Source organism: Danio rerio, chromosome 2 (assembly GCF_049306965.1).
Source record: "Danio rerio strain Tuebingen ecotype United States chromosome 2, GRCz12tu, whole genome shotgun sequence".
Lineage (NCBI taxonomy): Eukaryota > Metazoa > Chordata > Actinopteri > Cypriniformes > Danionidae > Danio > Danio rerio.
The window spans coordinates 1,773,577-1,798,553 of record NC_133177.1 but is presented as its reverse complement, the minus strand read 5'-3'; the positions used below and the strand labels follow the sequence as shown (position 1 = coordinate 1,798,553).

Sequence of the window (24,977 nt, the reverse complement as noted above, 5' to 3'; positions counted from 1 at the left end):
CTCCCGCACTATGGGAAACGCAGCGACCGCCAAAAAAGGCAATGAACTGGAGAGCGGTAAGAAGATGAGATTAATCACATTACATTTAAATCACATTAATATATACTTTACATATTTAGGGAGTCTTTAAAAAACGGCGGTGTTTGTTTAACTTTGCAGCTAACGGCGGCTAATGATGCTAGCTGCTTAACCGAGTGCAAATGTTAAGCAGGACTGGAGAGCTTTACCATTATAAACGCACTACAGCTCTTTATTCATCTCTTATTTAAAGCACAGACAGTTTATTAAGCGTTTAAATAAATTAATTAGTTGTTTACATTGTGGAAACCGCAGAGTAAAACCGTTAAACTAGCTTCATACTAGGCCTGAAGATAGTCGATGTATTCGTTTTAACATATAAGTCAATGTACATGATAATTGTGCAGAATTAAACGATAACATTGGAAATATGTAGGTTTGCTTGTAGTATCTGTGCCTCGAGCATATGCAGCGGAGTCAGAAGGTTAAAGGCTAATAAGCTATCCGCTAGTCAGAGGCCCTGAGCTCTGCTGTATCGCCACAAACACTCGATTTCTTATCGTCCACACATGTTTTGTGGGGCTTTAGATAGTGTGTGCATGAGAAGGAAGAGCTGATGTGGTTGTGTTGAAGTGAATAATCGTGAATATAGGGAGATGTTTTGTGTGTTGGGCCTGTTCACAGCAGTCTCTCCTGCCTCTAGTAAACAACATCAAGCCATTAAGTTAATTAAACGCCTGTTGTTGCTGTTGGCAATGCGATAAACTGTTGAAAAAACTGCTCAAATAAGCTGTTTTGTGGGGGTTTTGCTGTAATACACGTGAAGATTAGTGACTGTGGGTTTGTTTGGCTTAATGTTCAGGCTGTTGAGGAAATGTTAAACATAATTAAGTGTAATATCTAAAACTGTAAATTGAGAGTAAAGGTTTATTTTTGGGTGAACTCTGCTATTTAAATAACTACGTTTGTGTCGAGAAATTATTTGTTGTCCTCACATTTTTGTTTCTTCAAATCCTATGTTACTGTAAAGATATAGTTCACCTAAAACTAAAAGTCTGTCATTGTTTACTCACCCAAACATGTTGTTTTATTTTAGATTTTTTCTTTCTGTTGTAAACAAAGGACGTTATTTTGAAAAATATTGGACATCTGTAACCACTGATTTCAATAGTATTTGTTTTTCTGCCTTTAAAGTCATAGGCTTCCATCCACTTATTTTATATGTACATGTTAGAGATGCGCATAAACATTTGATGGAAACAGCAAGATGCGCATAAGTTTCAAAAATGCACATAAAAAGACATATGGGCACTAGGCTTGGGCCGGTATACGATTCTGAGGGTATGATAACCTTGGATAAAAATATCACTGTTTCACGGTATTGTGATTACTGCTGTAAAATATACATTTTTTAAATGTCCAAATAAAAAAAAAAAACTTTTTCCCCTTTTTATTTTAAGTAGCATTTAAAATATTTTGATGCAGTAAACGTCAGACTATAATTTAACTTTACTATAATTCAAAATAATTATTGACTTCTGCTGTCTTAATTTCTTTAAAAAAATATATGTTCTTTTTACGATTTAAAACGGCATCTTTGGAGATATTTTCTGCTGGAGATACTGTTGTAATAAAAAACAAAGTAAATAAAAAAAAGCATACTCATCCCGTAGGACAGAGGTGTAAAGAGTACCTGAAAACCATACTTAAGTAAAAGTACAGATACCTTGCTGTAAAAATGACTCCATTACAAGTTACAAGTCACCAATTCCAGTTTTATTTCCTAATATAGAAATCAAATGAACACCTCAATGTTTCTATATGGCAGAACAAAATAGATTTAAAAAAGTCTCAGTCAAATTCTCAAATTTTCAAAAAAGACACAAACAATTTTAAAAAAAATTACATAAAAAAATTTAAATGTAAAAAAAATTTCTGAGTTTTTCAATTGATTATGATGTCTTCTCTGTATTAAAATTAAACAGAGGAGCAGTGTTATTTTACAACTTAGTAAACCACATATAAATTCAAAGAAAAATACATCACAAACTCACAGCTAAATGCACCTGATGCAAAATGTATAATTTCAGCGATACACATCCCCAATAACCCACCATAACATCTTCCGTCATCATTATATTTTACAGGAAAGCCTGAATGCTTTCATACATCTGATTTGAATGACGTGAGAGGCGATCTTTCTGCAGTCATTACACATTTAGTAAAGTTGAAATAAATGTATTAATCATGTGTTCCGAACCGTAAGTTGTGACCCGTACGAATCAACCGTGATCCATTACACCCCTAGTAAATAGTGAGTACATTTTCTTTTTTTGGTAAACAATCCCTTTGAATCTTTAAGGTGAGTGTTTGTGTCAAGAAATGTACTAGTTTTATGATGTAGTCATTCTCCAAAGGGAGAATGTTAGTATAATTACGCTGCTGATATAATTCTGTAAGTCATGCATTGCTCCAAACTCTTTACACTAATTCATTAATGTTCAAGGGAATTTAGTTTTCACTGGGCTTGGTTTGGTATGCAAACCTGTTTCTGCTACAGGATAATGAGGTAAAAAAGATAATTGCGAACTTCCGTCTTACATTTCTGAGTTGCTTCTTTCAATTATGTCTGCTTTTTTTCACAGTTGTGGGACAAAAGGTCAATTGCGAAATCTAAAATATTAAAATACTTAATCAGAGAGGGAAAATGGCAGAACTTGGAAAATGTTGGAATTGTGAGGAAAATGTGCAATTTTCTTAATTATTTTACTTTTTAATTTTATTTTCATAATGTTTTGAGTTTGAATTTTAAGTTCTGAGATCAAAAAAACTATTTTACTATTTATTTATTTTACTATTATTTATTTATTTATTAGTAAAACAAGCAGCTGAAACAAGCTTCCCTAGGTTAGATTCTCGACTCTGGTCAACTTGTGCCCATTTCACTACAGTAGCAGCTTGAGTTGCATGAGTTTGCACATGCATAGGGAATGTGCATGTGTGCAGGTTGCTACAGGTTTTGATTGACGTAAATGCACATTATAATAACATCCAGATGGATGCTAACTAGTAAAATTAAATACACAATTCCAAAAATAAAAAATACTAATGTATGTTAAAGGCTATCTTAAATATTAATAGTTTTTGTTATGAAATTATGCAAAACAGTTATTATTTCAAGATTAAATTATAATAAGTTGTATATGTATTTTAAATCACCTAAATGTTTTGTTTTTGTTATTGTAATATATTAAATATGTCCTAATAATCAAACATCTGCTAACAAAAGTGGCTCGTGTTTGAGCCTGACCATGTAGGTGGGAAAACAGTTCAGATTGCTCTAAAGGGATAGTTGACCCAGCTTGTTGTATTCATATGTATGTAAATAATTGTGTGCACTATACATTTAAATAGAAGTTTAAATCAATAATCATGTTTGTACTAGTATAATCAGTAGCTATGTAAAATTAAATCATTTGTGCTTTACATTTTCAATTTTACATTGCTCTGCGACCCTCACTAATATCATTAATTACCTTCAGTAAACATGTTAAATAATTATTGATCCTGCTCCATGAAGACACTTTGTACATTTCCCATTATAAACATATCAACACTTAATTTTTGGAAAACTTTGTAAACGATTTTTTCAATATTTGTTTATTTTTATTAAGCTTTTTGATAATGATAAAATCTCAAAAAATTGAAAAAGTATATCCTTAAGACAAATATTTAAAATATTTTAATTAAAAAATATTAAAATATATAAATTAAAATATATAAATAAATAAACTATAGACAAAATAAAAAGTCTATCGTGTCATATTATATCGAGGTGTCACTTAATACATTGTTTATGGTAATATTTTTTTCATTTTATAAGTGCAATAATACACGCAATTACGTGGATGGAGAAAAAAACCTGAATAACTGCATCATGAGAAAGTTGCAGACTTGAAAGTACAATGTTTACATTTTATTTAGCAATTTTTATATTCGACCTGCAGTCATTTATTATTCGAAGTATATTTTATTAATATTTAATTTATATTTCTACATTCTTAATCAAACATTTGCCCTGAAGTTCGAAATAAAATCAAAAATATGATCCTAAAATGAATTAGTGCATAGTAGATACTTTGAACTGTTAAAAAAATGGCTCTTTAGTTGTTATCAATATATGTCAATTATTAATCGATTGAATTTTCAGAAATAGAACTAAATTGTTATTAGTTGTGTATTGTTATCAGGATTTGTGATTACTTATATCCTGATATGATATTTTTGTTGTATCTTTTGCATTATTTCCTAACTTTGATTGACATTCTCCCTTTGTACGTGTCATCAGAGGGGGAAAGCCCCGCCCACTAGTGCTCATCTCTCCGTCATTAGCATGAACAGCAGCCCTGAGTGAGAAGCAGCCGTCTGTCCATTAGCCATCAGAGTTTTTGAGCTGCTGAGGATCATGTCAGTTTAGATGGATAACTTTAGTCTTGATTTTGAATCTGCCGCTATACTGATTCAAAGGGGTTTGTAGCTCCGCCCTATTTTGAAAAGCGCACAATCTCATTTGCATTTAAAGTGACAGCCACTAAAACACCACAATTCGAAACAAAGCCTGAAAGTGTCAGTCTCAGAGAGTTATGAAACATTATTTTTATGGTATTTTCAAGCTCAAACTTTACACACACGCACTTTGGGGACATCACAGACTTATTTTACATCTTGTAAAAAAGGGGAACAATAGGTCCGCTTTAAAATAAAAGCGTTTTAGATGCTTGTATATTTCTGGCATGAACAGTAAAATTCTCTCTGAAGCAGTAGCACTGTGGTGATTTTTCACTACAGCATACTCGCACGCGCGCACACACACCAGTCACCTGTAATCTTGCTACTATCAAGGTCTTTCCAAGCCTAAGTAAGTACACTTAGCTTTAGTCATTGACTTAGCTTGTCATTTTCAGGGGATAAAGGTAATTAGTAGATTTGAAAAGCTCGATGCTATCAACTGCAATCAGCACTGCTAGTCTAAGAGTAAAACATCTTTACCCTAGATGCACTGCTCTGTGTGATAACCCTACATCTGATGTAAACTTTACATTTAAAACGCTTGCACGCAGCTAAAATAATCAGTCTGATATGCTCATATTGATGATTTTTGCTGTGCATTTGCATGGTTTTGATATTTCGGTAGCATTTTGAATAAGACTATACAATATATCGTAAAAAATCATTATTGTGATGATTATATATGCAATATTCATATCGCAGACGTGGTAAACTACATTAATGCATTGGTTGTTTTATCTTATTTTGACCAATCAGATGAAGCCTTACTATCTTTAGCTCCGCCTCACCAGTAATTTCTGTTCTGTTATTGGCTGGAGCGACCCAAAAGCTGAACCCAGAGCTGAAAACAAACACTAATTGCGGGAAAATGACTACAGCCAATCAGAATCCAAATATCTGCAGCGGTTTTTACTCATGCACAGTGTTTAAAAGACTAAATGTTTGCACTTCGACGTCGTTTTTTTGTCTTAATTAGCCCTGAAGGATATCTTTTACCTGTTTATTTTAATATCATTCAAATATTTAAAAGCATAGCTAATAATACTAGCGTTTTTCTAGGGAAATGTTACATAGTAAGAAATAGCATTATCGCAATACTCAACAACAACAACATTGCATATTTTTCCAGTATTATCCAGCCCTAATTTTAAGGTTGTTTGACTGGTGGAGCAGGTTACACAACAGTTAGCCTGTGGTTAAAAGGTAATTAGGTTATTTTGTATGGTGGTGCATCGTTAAAAAATTCCTACATGTCAATCACTGTCAGTCAAAAGTGTGTTCAGAGAAAAACATATAAGCAGGGTTCAACGCTCAGGATTTTTTCAACTGGCCCGATTGGGCCAGCGGTTCAGATTTTTACTTGCCCTACCAATATTTTCACTGGCCCCACCAAATAAAAAAGTTAAGTTAATAGCTGTTTCTTAGCCACATGTTTTTAATATTGTGTCAAAAATGTGTTTGAATCTAGAATTTTTAATATTTTTAAAATGTTAATAAATGTATAATGAGCATATCTTCGCATTGTACCCACGTAAATGTCTGCTTCCAAGACATTCTTTTAGCCTCATAAATTCATTTCGCTCTACTGGGTTCTAACAGGTTACAAAAAAACGACATACTCACAACATCCAATCAGATAGAAGGAACCGAAAAGCAATATGGTGTTTACAACATCACTGAGAAGGTAGCATTTAAAGGCTTAAAAGCACAAACTGTTTCTCGATTCTAAGGCTGCTTTCACATCTGTAGTTCACTTCATTTGGTCCGGACCAATGGTAATAAATGATGCATTGTTGCTGCATCTGCCGTCTTTGGGTCGTTTTTACACCAAAACGCAGTCATCTGACAAAATCCACATCTCTCATTGGCCAGATGTTGTTGAGCATATTTCCTGAACTGCTTATTGATTGGTCAGAATTCAAGTGCGGGAAAATGCCAGTGAACTCCTGCAAGTAAACAAAACCTTTTACTCTGGAGGGACGACTGCGCTGGCTGATTGTATGCCGGCTTTAGACAAACTATACATTTCGAGAATGAAGCGCTGCCGCAGCTGGAAAACAGTGTTTAATGCATCACACGTCACTTCAGGAGGAGGCGTGAATTCATTTAGCTAAACTCTGACATGGTCATCTTGCGGAAATTTTAACAACAATCCATCAGGTAATGTTTTCCTCTCTTTCTCTCTCTGTTGGTAAAGCGCTGTCAACAAATATTTTTCCTCCATATTCCATAATGAACAGCGCATCCGTCTGGCAGCTGAATTAGTCCAAAATGCGCAGTACTTTTTGCGATTGGACCTGTTTTAGTACGGATCATATTCTCACCACAAACGAACCGCTCCAGGGTTAGTTTGAAAGCGTACTGAGACCATCTCTTCAAGCAGGTCTCGGTACACTTATTTACGGTACACGAATACGATTGCTGCATTTTCACTTGCCCAAACGAACCGTACCAAAAGGGGAAAACGAACTCTAGTGCGACTCAATCGAACTAAATAAGGCAGGTGTGAAAGCACCCTAAGACTGTATTCATATGCAGTTGACAAATTGTCGCAGAAAAATTGAACTTTTGTGACTAGGCACTACGAATCAGGCCAGTAACAATTCTGTCTACTGTCCAGAGCGCCTCGCACGCTGGCCGAGGGCCACCGGGCAGTCCTTATTGCTGAGCCCTGGATAAGGCATAACTAATGCTTAATGTTACCAATGTTCAAAACACAATAACTAATTTCAAGTTAAACCTTGACTAAAATGTACATCATTTGACATAATTATATCAAATTTACAGATGTTCAATTTATAATTTGGTTGATAAATGGTTGTTTTGTTGCCAAATGAGCACACCATTTGATTAAAATGATTTAATTTTATAGGAGGCTCATGTACAGGACTTACTTTACATTTTATTACATATGTCATGTATATAAGCAGATGTACGTATATGTTAAATGCGTAGGCTCGTGTTTTGATTTTGTGTACCTCCTGACAAAAAATGAAGCAAATGTTGTTCTTAAGAAGCCTAAAATAAGAATGTTTTTTACACTGAGGGTTGCTAGTGTTGTGGCACATGTTGATTGGTTATTAATTAAGGATGGAACAACAAATTAATGCATCATAAATTGAGAAATAATTAAGCGCCGGTTTTGAATTAGTTTGATTGCATTGTGATTCTCTTTTGGATCACAGTTAGCTGTTAATAATGTGGTGCTGATTATTATTTTGGTACTACTGACAGTGAAAACATCAGAAAAACCTGTAACCATTGACTGCCATAGTATTTGCATTTTCTACTGTAGAAGTCAATGGTTACAGGCACCTCTAATTTGATCTAAAACAAATGCTCTATATAAATGTTTTTCTGTACAACATTATTACAAATCGGTGGACTGATTTCAAAATATAAACGCATTTAGCCTTAAATCTTGAACCATAATTTTAAGCGGTTGTATTTTACTAAATGGTTCATTCCAGGCCGTGGCATACTTGTGAAGAAGAGCATACCATAAAAGGATGAGACAGTGAGAAGATCCTCCTGCAGACGTTTGCTGTGGCAGAAAGCTTCAAACAGCCAGAGTGACACAAGTTAGCTGTTAGAGCTGTGCGGTATTCAAGAAATAAGAATAATTCGATATGCAATATGATATTATTTTAAAAATCTTGCAACTAATACAATTGAAGTCACAATTATTCACCCGCCCGCGTCCTCCTTTATTTTTCAAATATTTCTTAAATGATGTTGAACAGATTCAGGAATTTTTCACAGTATTTCCTATAATATCTTCTGGAAAAAAAATTGTTTTATTTTGGCTAGAATAAAAACAGTTCTAAATTTTAAAAAATAATAAATTAAGGTCAATATTATTAGCCCGTCAAGCAATATTTTGTTTTGGATTGTCTCCAGCAGGGGTCTTCAACCACCACTTTTTTTTTTGTCTGGCAGTTTGGTTTTACTTTGAATACCAAATACTGTTTATTATATGCTTCCACAAAGCATTCTTGTAAACACTTCTGTTTTTCGTGGGGTTTTACAGTATTTTGCCATTCTATACCACTATTTAAAAGGGCTGTATGTACGTTTTTTGACTCTTCTAAAGCAGTAGACCTCAACCACCAGGCTGTGGACCGGTACCGGTCTGTGGATCAATTGGTACCAGGCCGCACAAGAAATCATGAATTGTTTCTGTTTTATTTTTCGGGGCGGATAAAAGTGAAGAGCGGGGGGCGCGGGCCTATGATAATGTCTCCGAGGCCCCCCTAAATGTATGGGCCCTTAAAATCGTCCTAACTCTAGTTCGATATAATAAAAAAATGAATAAACAAAGAGCACTGGTCGCTCACTTACCAAATCTGTAGAGACAGGACAGTTAACTAACTAACTAGAGCCGCGTCTTTATTAAGAGGAGACGAGCAGCAAATCCGGATCTCACCATTTCCAGATGAGAAAAGCTCTCGGGCAAACAATGTTCCTTAGACACGTATTGTTGTCGAGCGTCGCGCGCACTGTAATCCACACGTGAGTCCAGCTGCGCTCTCATAGAGAGAAAATGAAAACAAAACCTTCTCTTTTCACCTTGTTTTGGCAACACATTGTGGTGTCTCTCTGCCGTCTAAACACTGTAAACATTAATGAATATTAATGAAGTTGCACAATAGAGCGCGCTGATTGGTTTGAACCAAGCCTTACTCATGCATTAATGCAGCACACTGTAAGACGTAATAAGACACACTCTGGCAAAGAAGTCCAGTCTGCACGCTGAAATACACGCTATTATCTCATGACCGTGACGCAGCTTCAAAAATTCGTTTCAAACCGGAAGTACGAATTTGCTTGAAAAAACGCAAAAACAACCAATTTACACTTTTTAGTGAAATATAGGTGTCCTAATAGTGTTTATAGCAGTATGGGACACATATACGACTGTCAACAGCTCATAACGTGTTTTGGTGTTTCATGACCCTTTAAAGGGCCATGAAACCCCCTGGTTTCAGCAGGGTGTTTTCACACCTCTACTTTGGAAAAAGTCAGAAAAGTGGGCGTGTCCAGCTCTGTTTAGGGGGGAGTGTCGGAGGAAGAAAAGAGGCACGGTGTGGGAGTGTCTATTTGGGCGCGCTGAATTTCAGAGTCAAAACACACACCCACAGCGGACAAAGTGACTGTGTTTACATGGACATTTGTAGTCAAATTATTTGCCAAATTATTAAATGGTGGATTTTAACTGCAGTTTGGCTCTTTCATTCAGGGAATTCATTCATGTACCTCGCGACAAACGTGATATTTCATTCGAGGAACTGCTCTAAGCGTGTATTTTTCATGCAATGTTTGATACCGCACGGCGAATGAGAGATAAAAAAACTCAGCATTTCCCAGAAACTTAGATGCACTCGACAGGTAGTGTCAGAAAGCCGCGTGTGTTATTCCGGTCACAAAATCCAACGCGAGGTTATAGTTTGGTTGTAGTGCTAACTTGTTTACACTCGGTGCAATAGTTTGTTTGATACGAATAAAATACGAACTGAATAAACAAAGAGCACTGGTCGCTCACTTACCAAATCTGTAGAGACAGGACAATCACCAGCAACTAGAGCCGCGTCTTTATTAAGAGGAGACTACAAGAGAATCCGGATCTCAGCGTTTGCAGATGAGAACAGCTCTCAGGTAAACAATGTTCCTCCTTAGACACGTAAGTTATTGTTGTCGAGCGTCGCGTACACTGTTAATCCACATGTGACTCCAGCTGCGCTCTCACAGAGAGAAAATGAAAACAAAACTGAACTGCAGCAAACTATAAAAGCAACACTTCACACTTGTTTTGCCAACACAACGTGGCGTCTCTGTCGTATAAACACTGTGACAGTAATGAATATTAATGAAGTTGCACAATAGAGCGCGCTGATTGGTTTGAACCAAGCTTTACTCATGCATTAATGCAGCACACTGTAAGACGTAATAAGACTCACTCTGGCACAGACGTCCAGTCTGCACGCTGGAATACACGCTATTATCTCATGACCGTGACGCAGCTTCAAAAATTTGTTTCAAAGCGGAAGTACGAATTAGCTTGAAATAACGCAAAAACAACCAATTTACACTTTTTAGTAAAATATAGGTGTCCTAATTGTGTTTTTAGCAGTGTGGGACACATATACGTCATAAATGTCAACAGCTCAACACATGTGTTTTGGGTGTTTCGTGACCCTTTAAATGTCACTTTAGGCATAATACTAGTGTCTTGAAGAATACCTAGTCTAATATTATGTGCTGTCATCATGACAGAGAGAAAATAAATCAGTTATTAGAGATGAGTTATTAAAACTATTATAATTAGAAATGGGTTGAGAATTTTCTCTGTTAAACAGAGATTGGGGGAAAAATACACAGGGGAGCTGACAATTCAGACTTCAACTGTATGTTTGATATTATTTCAGGAAAGAGAAAGCATCAGTAGAGCTTCAGAAAGTGAGCAGTCATGTTTTACAATCGCATAAAACAAGTCAAACTCAGCGATTTTGCAATCCTGTGATAAACCATGATGTTTCCCCTCAGGTTGTCTCCAGCAGTCATCATAGTTGTGTGATTAAGTGCTGAACCAGTGTCTATTTCTCTCAGCGTTTGCATTGTCTAGTTTTGTTAATGCTGTACTTTTGTCACGTCTAATCCATGCCGCTTAACTATGTGATTGTTTGACGGAAATCTTTCTTTTATCTCTTTCTCTCTCTTTGTCCTTCTCCTCTTCTCTGTCTGATTCTTCATCATCCCATCCATGTGGGTGAATGTTCCTGAAAATCCTTGCTGATCTGTAGAGACTTTTGGTATGATCACAATTACATTAGGTTACTTCAGTGATGGAAAAAACACGACTTTTGTAAATGCTCTCGGCCGCTGTAAGACAAGCCGCAGTAAATACAATGAATAGCTTTCTTTTTTCCATCACTGTGGTCAACTGAAGTCTGCTGTGGTGTTTTATGTTGGATTGTTGATGTCTTGCTCCTTTGTTAATGATAAATGCATGCCTCACACAAGCCATGATGTCCATGACAGCTCGATTTTTCATGTCTAGAATGTGTGACTAGCTAGAAAAATGTTCCCTTGTGCACTTCTAATCTATTTAGACTTGAATGTGGATAATTTTTGTTCATTTAGTTGACTTCCTTTAACAAAAGTTGGAGCGTTTGCTTGGTTTTGCTCATTTCGTTTTTTACTCTTCCTCACAGTCAAAGAGTTTCTAGCCAAAGCCAAAGAAGATTTCTTGAGAAAATGGGAATCGCCACAACAGGTGAGTAACAACTGGATAGTTCACCCTCCAAATAATGAACATTTACTTACTTGTTTCTTCTGTTGAACACAAAAGAAGATATTTTGATGGATGTTGAAAACTGGTAGCCATTGATTTCCATAGTTCGTTCATTAATTTTCCTTAGGCTTAGTCACTTATTTATCAGGGCTATCCACAGCGGAATGAACTGCCAACTATACCAGCATATTAGATTAGATTAGATTCAACTTTATTGTCATTACACACAGGCCCGGATTGGCTAATCTGGAGAATTCCAGGTGGGCCGGTCCGGTTTTTGGCCGCGAGGGCCGGTGTCCCTAGCTGCTTGCACTTTCATCAGTTGCACTTTTTGCATTTATTTGTTTATTTGACCATAACTCTTTTTATTCATTATTTTGCCACAGCTCCGCTCTTTTTTTTTATTTTCTTGCAGCCCCGTGAGCAAAATGCAGCCCGCATCATTAACCTGCATCATCATGCACCCCATTCCACCCCAAACAGCGGCACCTTAGTGAATATTAATTAATATTAATGAATATTACACCTGCTTAATGACAATCAGATGATTCACTACATTAATAAATCTGACATAACTTGATCAGAAATCTAAAAAGGGGAGAAAAAGAGTAGGGTAAAAAAAAAAGATAGTAGACATCAATAGCTGCAGATAACAGTGCAATACTTAACAGCGCCACCGTGGTCTAGTGGTTAGCACGTTATGTTACGACGCAGCTGATCCGAGTTCAAACCTCACCAGAGTATAATATATTTTTTACATTTTCAGTGTGAAGACATAAAATACTGTTTGGGTTACTTATGTTGGGGTACTTATTTTTTTTCGTGTGATGACCGTTACAAAGGACTGGATATCTATAAAGAATTAATGTTCTCAATTTTATGAAAAATATTTGAAGTTCTAAAGCAGCTGTCTCCTTGAAAAAGACGTGTTAGTTTCCTTTAAAACTGAATTGTAAATGATTTTAATATCGTCAGTCGTCGACTGAGGTGGGCCGGTCTAAGGCTTGAAAGTCCAGAGCTGAAAAGGAGTCCCACTCCGGCCCTGATTACACATGTACAAGTACAAGGCAACGAACTGCAATATGTTTTACGCAGTGGATGTTCTTCCAGCTGCAACCCAGCCCTGGGAAACACCCATACTCATTCACACACACACGCATACCTATAGCGCATGTTTTTGGACTGTTCCATATTCACAGCTGAAGCCCGCGCTTTACTTTTAGCATTGGAGTATATAGAAAATGCCCAACAAAAGAAATCCATCATTTTTACAGAATCTAAATCATGCCTCCAAGTTATGGAATCTTCAAAGAATGATCATCCTTTGATTGATAATATCTTAACTAAAGTTCACCAACTACAAAATCAGTTTTATCACATCATTTTTTGCTGGGTTCCAGGACATGTCGGACTTTCAGGCAATGAGCGAGCTGATGCAGCTGCTAAAGATGCTTTGAAGCAAGTAGTGAACAAATGCCAAATTCCTCCATCAGAGATGAAACCTTTTATTAACGCTTACATTTTAAACAAGTGGCAAAAGGAATGGGATGCATTAGAAAACAATAAATTACCTGAAATCCAACCTGAAGTTTCACACATAATTTTAAGACATTTTAACAATCGATTTGATTAAGTAGTTTTTACCAGATGTTGTATTGGGCATACGAGAATAACACATGGATTCTTTGCTCCAAGGTGAAAACCCCACTCAGTGTTTGTGCTGCAAAACTCCTCTTACTATAAAACACATTTTACTGGACTGTCCTGCTTTTACTGATTCCAGAAGACTTTTTTATGAAATGAACTCTTTAAAGGACATTTTTAACAAAGTGAAACCGGAAAAGATTTTAGAATTTTTATCATGTATAAACACAAAAAAATCTTAATTAATTTATGTTTTATTTTGTTTGTTGATTTTTAAATTGTATATTTATGATTGAAAGATTCCTGCCATGAAAATAGCCTTGGTTGCTGACATGGCATTAAATAAAAAATACATTACATTTTGGACTGTTCCTCCAGTGGAAACCCACACCAACACGAGCAGAACATGCAAACTCCACACAGAAACGCCAACTGGCCCAGCCGGCACTCGAACCAGCGACCTTCTTGCTGTGAGGCTACAGTGCTAACCACCGAGCCACTGTGCTTCCCCAAACTTTCATAGTTGAAAAAAGAAAAAATACTATGGAAGTCATCGGCTACTGGTTTTCAACATTAGAATTTAGGGCTAAAAGATTAGTTGAAATTGAAATACAGTTCTGATTTGAAACATATTGTGATTAGCTAATCGCAAAGGCTGCAATGTGAATGCAATATAAATATACCAACATATTTATTCTCTGTCTGAATCTGAGGGCGGATGAATTCTTTACAGCTCTGCCAATAGCTTAAGCGCAGCCTCATTCTGCCCAATCAGCAGTGTCCAAACCAGCTGCTGTCACGCCCACCATAAACAAAGGGGAGTAAAGGTTGATTTACGCTTATGCGTGAAGCACTTGTGTATGGTTCGATGCAGCCTTCGCGCGATCACAGACCCCTCGCCATGGCTGGCGCTGAAGCACACCTCTCAAAAAAATGTAACTATACATCGCAATGATGCATAGCGCAAGATTTGTGATTGGTCGGCTTGGTATCTGTGATGAGTATGGGTTGTGCTGAACGCCACGAGCCTGATGGAGCGAGTGTTTACAGGTGTGGAATCTCGTGAAGGAACTTCAGATTGAAACTTTTGTTTTGTGTTTACCTTATGATTAAAGTTGTTGCACGTCCGTCGGTTTCCGCCTCTGAATGAGCGAGTTTGAGCTACTTGTACATTGAGGTTGCGTTCAGAAAAAACTTTTGATTGTTGATGTTAAGTAATAGTTGATCAAATTAGAATTAAAATAAATTTATACAAATTTATACAGTATGTAAATTTATACTGAGAATTTATACAGATAAACGCACATACTGCATTTAAATTTGTTCGCTTTTCAGGCAAATTTAACTTGAGTAAATTGGAAGCATTTATATATTAAGGATGTAACAGGAAGAAATGTGTTTGTTTGTTTGTTTGTTTTTTTGCTGTATCTATATTATATTTTAATAAGTTTGTATTAGTGGACGAGGCAGTGGCGCAGTAGGTAGTGCTGTCGCCTCACAGCAAGAAGGTCGCTGGGTTGCTGGTTCGAACCTCGGCTCAGTTGGCGTTTCTGTGTGGAGTTTGCATGTTCTCCCTGCCTTTGCGTGGGTTTCCTCCGGGTGCTCCGGTTTCCCCCACAGTCCAAACACATGCGGTACAGGTGAATTGGGTAGGCTAAATTGTCCGTAGTGAGTGAGTGAGTGAGTGAGTGAGTGAGTGAGTGAGTGAGTGAGTGAGTGAGTGAGTGAGTGAGTGAGTGAGTGAGTGAGTGAGTGAGTGAGTGAGTGAGTGAGTGAGTGAGTGTGTGTGTGTGTGTGTGTGTGTGTGTGTGTGTGTGTGTGTGTGTGTGTGTGTGTGTGTGTGTGTGTGTGTGTGTGTGTGTGTGTGTGTGTGTGTGTGTGTGTGTGTGTGTGTGTGTGTGTGTGAATGTGTGTGTTGATGTTTCCCAGAGATGGGTTGCGGCTGGAAGGGCATCCGCTCCGTAAAAACTTGCTGGAAAAGTTGGCGGTTCATTCCGCTGTGGCGACCCTGGATTAATAAAGGGACTAAGCCGACAGGAAAATGAATGTATGAATGAATGTATGAATGAATGAATGAATGAATGAATGAATGAATGAAGTTTGTATTAATAGATTTTCATTTGATAATCTTATTTTTTGATTATTTTCTGTAGAGCACAACTTGTTTAGATGACTTTGACAGACAGAAGACTCTGGGCACGGGATCCTTCGGGCGAGTCCTGTTGGTTAAACACAAGGCTTCAGATCAGTACTATGCCATGAAAGTCCTGGACAAACAAAAGGTTGGTTGTAAAACTCATTAAACTCTCCCAAGCATGTATGATTTCTTTCTCTACAGGGCATATGATCATTTAGTTAATTTCACAACTTATTCATTATCATCATTTTTTGCCAGGTGGTGAAGTTGAAACAAGTGGAGCATACGCTAAACGAGAAGAGAATATTACAAGCAGTTTCCTTCCCATTCCTCGTCAGATTGGAATATGCCTTCAAGGTACAGTAACACTGTTCATTAACTTTGTGCATTGGTAAACAGGTCGGTCAGACAGTACTTTCCATTTAATCTGCAATGACCACGTCTCCTTTAGCCAAGAAAAGGTATTCTTTAATTCATTAATGATACATGGAAAAAGTATTGAACACTTGAATAAAGGGAGGGTGTTTTTGATATTGTGATATAGGTCTGAAATTTAATACTTAAGGGTCTTAAAAAGTCTCAAATTTGACATTATGATATCTGCAGAAACCCTGGTCTATTTTATACTCTAATATTTTGTAATTTTTAGAGAAAATATCAGTTTTGTTAACCAATCAGATATAAAAAATGTAAATAAATCTAATCTAATAAAATAAATATATCCATGAAGCTCATATACACTACATATATATATATATATATATATATATATATATATATATATATATATATATATATATATATATATATATATATATATATATATATATATATACATACATACATACAGTTGAAGTCAGAATTATTAGCCCCCCTGAATTATTAGCGCCCCTGTTTATTTTTTCCACCAATTTCTGTTTAATGGAGGGAAGATTGTTTCAGCACATTTCTAAGCATAATAGTTTTCAAAACTTATTTCTAATAACTGATTTATTTTATCTTTGACATGATGACAGTAAATAATATTTTACTTGATATTTTTCAAGACACTTCTATACAGCTTAAAGTGACATTTAAAGGCTTAACTAGGTTAATAAGGTGAAATAGGCAGGTTAGGGTAATCAGGCAAGTTATTGTATAACGATGGTTTGTTCTGTAGATTATCCAACAAAAAAAAGCTTAAAGGGGCTAATAATTTTGTCCCAAAAATGTTTTTTAAAAAATTAAAAACTGCTTTTATTCTAGCCAAAATAAAACAAATAAGACTTTCTCCAGAAGAAAAAATATTACCAGACATACTGTGACAATTTCCTTGCTCTGTTAAACATCATTTGGGAAATATTTAAAAAAGAAAATCAAAATCAAAAGGGAGCTTATAATTCCGACTTCAACTGTATATATATTGACATATATTATAGTGACAGCATGGCAGAAATAATAATATTGTGTTGTGGAGAGGTAGTGCCAAATCAGAAGCAATAGCACAACCTATTAAGGTTGACCACTAGTTTTGTGTCTGTCCATTTTAATTCTGTCTTTGCTCTCACAGGACAACTCTAATTTGTATATGGTGATGGAGTATGTACCCGGAGGAGAGATGTTCTCGCATCTTAGACGAATCGGGAGGTTTAGGTAAGTGAAGACTTGATTAAACCAACATTAAACTCCAACACAGTAGAGATGCTTGGGTCATTTACATTTTTGAAAGTCTATATTCACCAGATTTTGTGTGTTGTTCACAAAGGGAATGAACTTTGAGGGCCCTGTCATACACCTGTCACAGTGCAACAAGTGTTTTTTTTTTATACTTTAAGCCCAGTGCAGGTGTTATTTTCACATCATGTGTCATGCTTTTTATTTTTATAAAAGCCAAAAACTTTAACGCTCATGGGCATGCTGGTGTGTTTACATTGTTACATTTCATTGTGTTGGCATTGACGCCCCATTCACACAGGGCTTCAGCGTCAACGCTTGACTGAAGGCTTGTCTGAAGTTGGGGCTGAAGCGATCGTCATGGAAGCGTTAGCCAATGAAATTCGGTCAGCAATAGGCCGCTGTCTAGCTGGTGTATTTGCATACAGCGATCTGATTCCCTGACGCTTCCGTCGGCGCTTGAAAAGTTGAACTAGTCCCAATTTCTGCCTATTCACACTTATTCACGAGTCCTGCTGAAAAAGTAATTGACAGGTGGTAAATATGTGTGTAACTTATCTTTATTCATTTATGATTTGGTTATAGGTAAAACAAAGGCCATGCGGGTCAAGTAGTTATAACGGTAGGCTAAAAATAACCAATTCGTTATGAATTAATTAATTAGTCATAATTAATTCACCGCCGCCAATGACGACGATGCCATCGTCCATCGTGATGTTTCATATTAGACATCGTATGATGACAAATTGATCGACATCGCCCAACCCTAGTGTGAACTTAACTTAAAAGGCTTTTATCACTGCCTGTTAGTTCATGTGTCCTTAATATACATCACAGTGTGTTTTTGAAGGCAGGGAAAACTGTTTTTAAAAATACTTGTGTACATATGGACATGGCCTAATAACAACCCTTTTGAATCATGCGCTGGGCGTGGTGGGTGTTTTTCCTATCCTTAAAATAGCAAAAGTGAATTCAGACACTCCCTAGGTGAACCTGTGATCATTTAAACAGAGCCCTCGTGTATCTCTGGCTGTCATTGAGATCTGCTGTTTTCATCTCTAACTTGTGATTTTTCTGTGATCGGCAGTGAACCACATGCACGGTTTTATGCTGCACAGATCGTCCTGACTTTTGAGTACCTCCACTCACTAGACCTCATCTATAGAGACCTGAAACCTGAAAACCTACTTATTGACCAGCATGGATATATACAGGTAACCAGATCATGATCAGACATGATCAGTCTAAACTAATCGCTCACAGATAGTTGTTGTTTTGAAAATAATCACAATGCAGAGCAAGGAAAGTGAAACCTTGGATAATTTTTTTCTGACTCTATTTTAGAGGACAAGCAATAATCTGGACAAACTAAAGACATTTTGCAAAACGTTTAACCGTGGCAGAACCCCAAAAATTAGAAAAAAGAAGAGAAAGACGATAGCAAAGTGATAGCTAAAAAAGATAAAATAATAATTTAGAATCACAGATGACTTATTTAAGCGCAATAGCCCAAATACATGTCATAAAATAATAATATTAACAATCATAATTTAAATGATGAAATTAACCTATCCCAATCCTGACATAGCTGCGTTTAAATAATAACTGAAGACGCTCCTTTAATGCATTCGCATGTTAAATTATTTTAAATTACACGCCCCATCCATAACTAGCCTCAAACCATACCTGAACTCTGTTTAACAGTTCCAAGTAAACTGTTTTGTGACATTCTCATAAAATCTCTCTGGTTTTGAATATCTTTGTTCGTAATTGTTCTTAGCTCTGTCAATGTTTGTCTATTTTGTATTATTATTATAATATTTAATATAATAATATTTCCTCTCCTGTTTCTCTTACGTTTATATTCTTTAGCTGTCAATATATTACTTCGCGTCTATGGAAGAAAGAGTCAATAAAGATAGACAATGTGTAACATCATATTCATCAAAAGACGGTTTATGTGCAAGTAACCGCACCGGTCCGAGCAGGGAGCGATGGGAGACAAGCTCCGATAAGATTGCAGAACAACGTCTGTCCCAGGATCCGAGGAGTGAGCTTTACGCAATCACCAGCTGGCTTCCGTTACATAAGGGCAAATATAGATGACTAAACCCTCATTTACTCATTTTACTCATACTTTTTATTATTTATAATGTCCAGGGCATTGATATTAAAATTAAATGCTACTTTTTTGCCTTTATTAGCCTTTTTCTCGCCTGTTTACTGGGTTAAAAATCTTACATTATTCCATCTCCACCTGCTGGTGAAAGCTAGAGCAGCTGGCGATCTTCACTCTGCAATCTATTGCTTCTCCTGCAGTTCCCGGATGTAATGTTGAATTTTAACAGTCGAATTTGATCCACTGAATTTATGGAAGCGAATATTAGAACTGAAATTAAATGAACTGAAAATGACCTTTTGAATATTATACATCGCATTTTTAAAGGTTTTGAATATTTTGTAAGTGAAATCTGAAAATTGAATATGAGTTATTGAATTTTTAAGTATGAAAACGTGTTTGAAATATTTTTAGTTGAAATATTCACAGCTTAAATAAACAGATATGTTAAATTTCAGGACCTAAAAATACAAACCCTGGAATTCAATTCATTAAAATGCAAGAACTTGTTAATACGTGTATTATTGTTTTCAGTTTGTGATATTCAACAAGCTTTTTAATTCAAGACTTTTGGCATTGATTTTGTTCCATAGAGTCGTGACTAAAATGTACCCCCCATCTCTAACATGCTTTTAACAGTACAATGAGCGCATCAAAAGATGGCACACAAAACATGCCATTTGATCTCTATTTTTGAATATTTTCTAGTGAACAGATTATACAATAAATATAAATGTATTAAACAATTGTCCCCCTCACGCAGGTAACAGACTTTGGATTTGCGAAAAGAGTAAAAGGCAGAACCTGGACATTATGTGGAACTCCGGAGTATCTGGCGCCCGAGATCATCCTCAGCAAGGTCAGCATTTATTTATTTATTTATTTATTTTTTTACCACAATCCAAATTTCCAGACATGCCGCACTTTTTTTTTCTTTTACTTGATTCTTTGACTTATTTTTTGTTGACATTTAGGGATACAACAAGGCTGTGGACTGGTGGGCCCTCGGCGTTCTCATATATGAAATGGCAGCTGGATATCCTCCATTCTTTGCAGACCAGCCCATTCAGATCTATGAGAAAATTGTGTCTGGAAAGGTATTGGCATTTTGCGTTGTGCCCTAAAGGCTTGATTCAATCGCAGAATCAAAATGTCCTTAATTTTTGTACATCTTGCATCCGATCCATTTCTTCAGTCGAAATAGAAATAAGCAAAACATGCAGGATTTGTCTCCATATAGTGGATTTGTGTGTGTTTCCCCAAAAGTATGTAAGTTTCCTCAAAAATAATTGGTGGAGGTGAAACGATAACTCAACACTTTCACTGTCAAAAAAATGACAAACAAAAGACATTGTTATTTGCTTGTGTTTTAGATTTAAGGAGTCTTACAAAGTTACTTTAGGTCATTTTAATTAAATAAAAAACAATTATTACCAAGCATATTTCCTCTGAAAAATTAATTTTGACTGAAGATGTTGGATGGCAAGGGGATGAGGTTTATCTTTAGTTGAACTAATACTTTAATACCTGTGTCTGGTACATACCTGTCAACCCTCCTGTTTGTCCCAAGTATCTCCCGTATTTTACAATTCTATCTCGCCATCATCCCATAAAGGTATTTTCTGGTATTTCTCCTGTGTTTTCCATCAAAGGGTGGCGATTAACATTAAAGAGCCAATCCTCCCTATGCATAACCCATACCGCCAAACCACCAGGGGCCGCCTCTCTCTCTTAAACTTGAATTTATTCTGTGCTTTCATTTCATTTACGCATAAAACACTTGTTACCAGTGTTGACTGGTATGGTCTGGTCACGAGATTAGATTTACAGCATTCCCGCAGGTTCTGTGATATTGTGAAATAAATAAGTTAAAAGGAAAAGTATTAGTAATTTTTTTTTTTGGTACAGTTAGTGTGATATTCAGAGAGGCAATTGCAGATTAGGAAGTGTAGTGGAGACTAAATAGTTGAGTTTTTAGTCGTTTCTTGAAAATAGCGAGTGACTCTGCTGTTCTGATGCAGTTAGGGAGTTCATTCCACCAACTGGGCAGATTGAGCGTGAGCGAAAGTGATTTCTTCCCTCTTTGGGATGGAACCACGAGGCGACGTTCATTCACAGAACGCAAGTTTCTGGAGTGCACATACATCTGCAGAAGTGAGAGCAGATAAAAAGGAGCGAAGCCAGAAGTCGCTTTGTAGTCAAACATCAGAGCTTTGAATTTGATGCAAGCAGCAACTGGCAGCCAGTGCAAACGGATGAGCAGCGGAGTGACATGTGCTCTTTTAGCTTCATTAAAGACCACTCGTGCTGCTGCGTTCTGGAGCAGCTGGAGAGGTTTGATAGAGTTAGCTGAAAGCCCGGCTAGTAGAGAGTTGCAGTAATCAAGTTTGGAGAGAACAAGAGCTTGAACAAGGAGTTGAGCTGCATGTTCAGATAAGAAGGGTCGGATCTTTCTGATGTTATAGAGTGCGAATCTGCACGATCGAGCAGTTCTAGAGATGTGGTCAGAGAAGTTTAGTTGATCATCAATCGTTACTCCAAGGCTTTTCACCATTTTGGATGCAGTAATGGTTGCCCCATCCATCTGGATTGAAAAGTTATGGTGTAGAGTCGGGTTGGCAGAAACTACAAGCATTTCCGTTTTTGCGAGGTTCAGCTGAAGATGATGATCTTTCATCCAGAGTGAAAGATCCAACAGGCAGGCTGAGATGCGAGCTGGAACCGAGGGATCATCAAGATGAAAAGAGAGGTATAGCTGGGTATCATCAGCATAGCAGTGGTAGGAGAATCCATGTCTCTGGATGACTGGTCCTAGAGATGATGTGTAGATGGAGAAGAGAAGTGGCCCAAGAACAGAGCCTTGAGTTACCCCAGTGTTTAGATGCTGTAGGTTGGACACCTCTCCCCTCCAAGACACCCTGAATGACCTGTCAGAGAGGTAAAATCTGAACCATTGTATAACAGTGCCCGCAACGCCCAGTGACTCGAGCGTAGATAGCAGGATCTGGTGGTTGACCGTTTCAAAAGCAGCTGACAAGTCCAGCAAAATGAGTACTGATGATTTAGAGTCTGCTTTAGCCAGTCTGAGATCCTCCACGACCGAGAGCAGGGCAGTCTCAGTTGAGTGGCCTTTCTTAAAGCCGGATTGCTTGTTGTCCATGAGGTTGTTTTGAGTTAGAAAGTCCAGGACTTGATTGAACACTACTTTCTCCAGAATCTTGGCCATGAATGGAAGCAGGGATACTGGTCTGTACTTTTCAAGTAGCGTATGGTCCAGGTTGGGTTTCTTTAGCAGTGGGGTTACCCTAGCCTGCTTAAATCAAACACACAGGAACACAAAACAACACAGTCCTAACAGTGGCTATTAATCTCTTGCAAAAGGATTTTCAAGCTAAACCCAATTTACAATTCTGCAAAGCACAACAGCGACCTGCTTTTCTGTTCATTGAGGGTCATGAAAATGCAGCATTTTAGGCAGTTTAGTCAGTAAATGCCCCATAGACTGCTAATTTCTGCTTGTGTGTTGTAGGTACGCTTCCCGTCGCACTTCAGTTCGGATCTGAAGGATCTGCTGAGGAATCTGCTGCAGGTGGACCTGACCAAGCGCTTCGGCAACCTGAGGAATGGAGTCAATGATATAAAAAACCACAAATGGTTTGCCACAACGGATTGGATAGCCATCTATGAGAGAAAGGTATAATTCTCGAGTTCTTCAGTTCACCCCATTGGCAGGGTGTCCTTTACTACAGCCACTAAATTAAGTACTTTTCTGCGTTACAGTAAACAATTTAAGACTAACTTCACAGTATGACTGCATGATTAATTATTAAATTGTAAAAAAAAAGTTGAGGTCTCGATTCGACCCGAGTGGTTATTTGAGTTACTGTTGCCTTTCTATCAGCTGGAACCAGTCTGGCCATTCTCCTCTGACCTCTGCCATCAACAAGGCATTCGCGCCCACAGAACTGCCACTCACTGGATATTTCCTCTTTTTCTCTGTAAACCCTAGAGATGGTTGTGCGTGAAAATCCCAGTAGATCAGCAGTTTCTGAAATTCTAAGAGCAGCCCATCTGGCACCAGCAACCATGCCACGTTCAAAGTCACTTAAACCCCTTTCTTCCCCATTCTGATGCTCGCTTTAAACTACAGCAGATCGTCTTGACCATGCCTATATGCCTAAATTCATTGTAATTGGCTAATAAAGAAATGTGCGTTGAGCAATTGAACAGGTGTACCTAATAAAGTGGCCGGTGAGTGTATGTGGTATTCTTGTGCTAATGTCTCTATCTCCTATTGTTCACCAGGTGGAGGCGCCGTTCATACCAAAGTGCCGAGGTCCAGGAGACACAAGCAACTTCGACGACTACGAAGAGGAAGACATCCGCGTATCTGTTACAGAAAAATGTGCAAAGGAGTTCTCCGAGTTTTAGTTACGGGACACCTCAACGCTAGACACATGCATGTATACATATATTCACCTATAGCGGTATATGTATACATGCGTTTGTGCGTGTGCGCTTCACACCACACGTCAGACAAAGGGTTCCTTTGCACTCTAAAGACATGGGAAGAGCAGAGAGCACATCTACACCCTTCAGCGTCTCGTGTACTTCCTTCATTCCATCCGCTTTAGAGAGGTTTTTCACGCTCTTAAAACCATCATGCACTGGCACATCTCTCGCATTCACTCCCGTATCGATCCGTCTTTACGTTCTTCCCTGTTTCAAAGATTATTTTTGAAAGTATGATGTTAAAAAGGGGAGGAAAAACACACACAAAAACACAAAAGGCCAATTCAGCATTGTTACATGTTGTTTTTTTTAATGTTTCATGGCACCGTCACACAGTGTTGTGATTTTGAAGGCGTTTATCTGCGCTTTCTGGCATTTTTGGTGTTACGCGTCTTTTTCGTTTTTCCGTTTTAGACCAAAACAACTGACAGCTTGTTTATTTTTTTGTTACGTGTGCATATCTATTGATTTCAGAGTGGTTTTTTACTTGATTTGAACCACCTCGTGTGTTGAACGCATGACCAAAACCATCGTGTTGTGAACGGCAGAGGAGGAGATCGTAAATCTTCGGACTTGCCTTAGAAATCTGGATATTACCGAGCCCACAGAGCGAACGTTTTAGTCACAATGTTCCCGTGAAGGTCCAGTCTCATGCATATACTGACAGATAATGTTAGCAATATAAAATTTATCATATTTTACCACTTTTTTTGTGCTTTTTTTTTTAGTTGTTATGCAAAAATGATTTTTTTTTATTGTGAAATGTTGGAGTAGTGCACCTAAAAATGAAAATTACCCTAAAATGCTCACTCTCATTCTCTGTGCATGACTTCGTCAGTCGAACGCATTTATTGTAGTTTTAAATTGTCCTGGCTCTTTTTATACTGTATAATGATCGTGACTTTTATTTTGAAGCTTCAAGGAATGCCTCGCACGCCGCCAGGGGGTTAACGCATGTCTTAAGAAGTTGATCAATGCGTTTTTGTATCACAAATATTTTCACATTTGTAGTTATAAATTTCAATCACTGATTT

The 24,977-nt window shown here is 37.2% G+C and overlaps 1 protein-coding gene across 1 annotated transcript; it reads left to right on the top strand.

Annotated features, from left to right (window-relative positions):
• On the top strand, positions 1-24,677 carry prkacbb (protein kinase, cAMP-dependent, catalytic, beta b). The gene is given in 10 exon segments (NM_001034976.1): positions 1-56; positions 11,799-11,860; positions 15,676-15,804; positions 15,918-16,016; positions 17,209-17,291; positions 18,400-18,526; positions 20,195-20,290; positions 20,406-20,528; positions 22,961-23,125; positions 23,737-24,677. Coding segments are annotated over 10 exon segments (1,056 nt in total). The 5' UTR covers positions 1-10; the 3' UTR covers positions 23,863-24,677.
• The last annotated feature ends 300 nt before the right edge of the window (positions 24,678-24,977 follow it).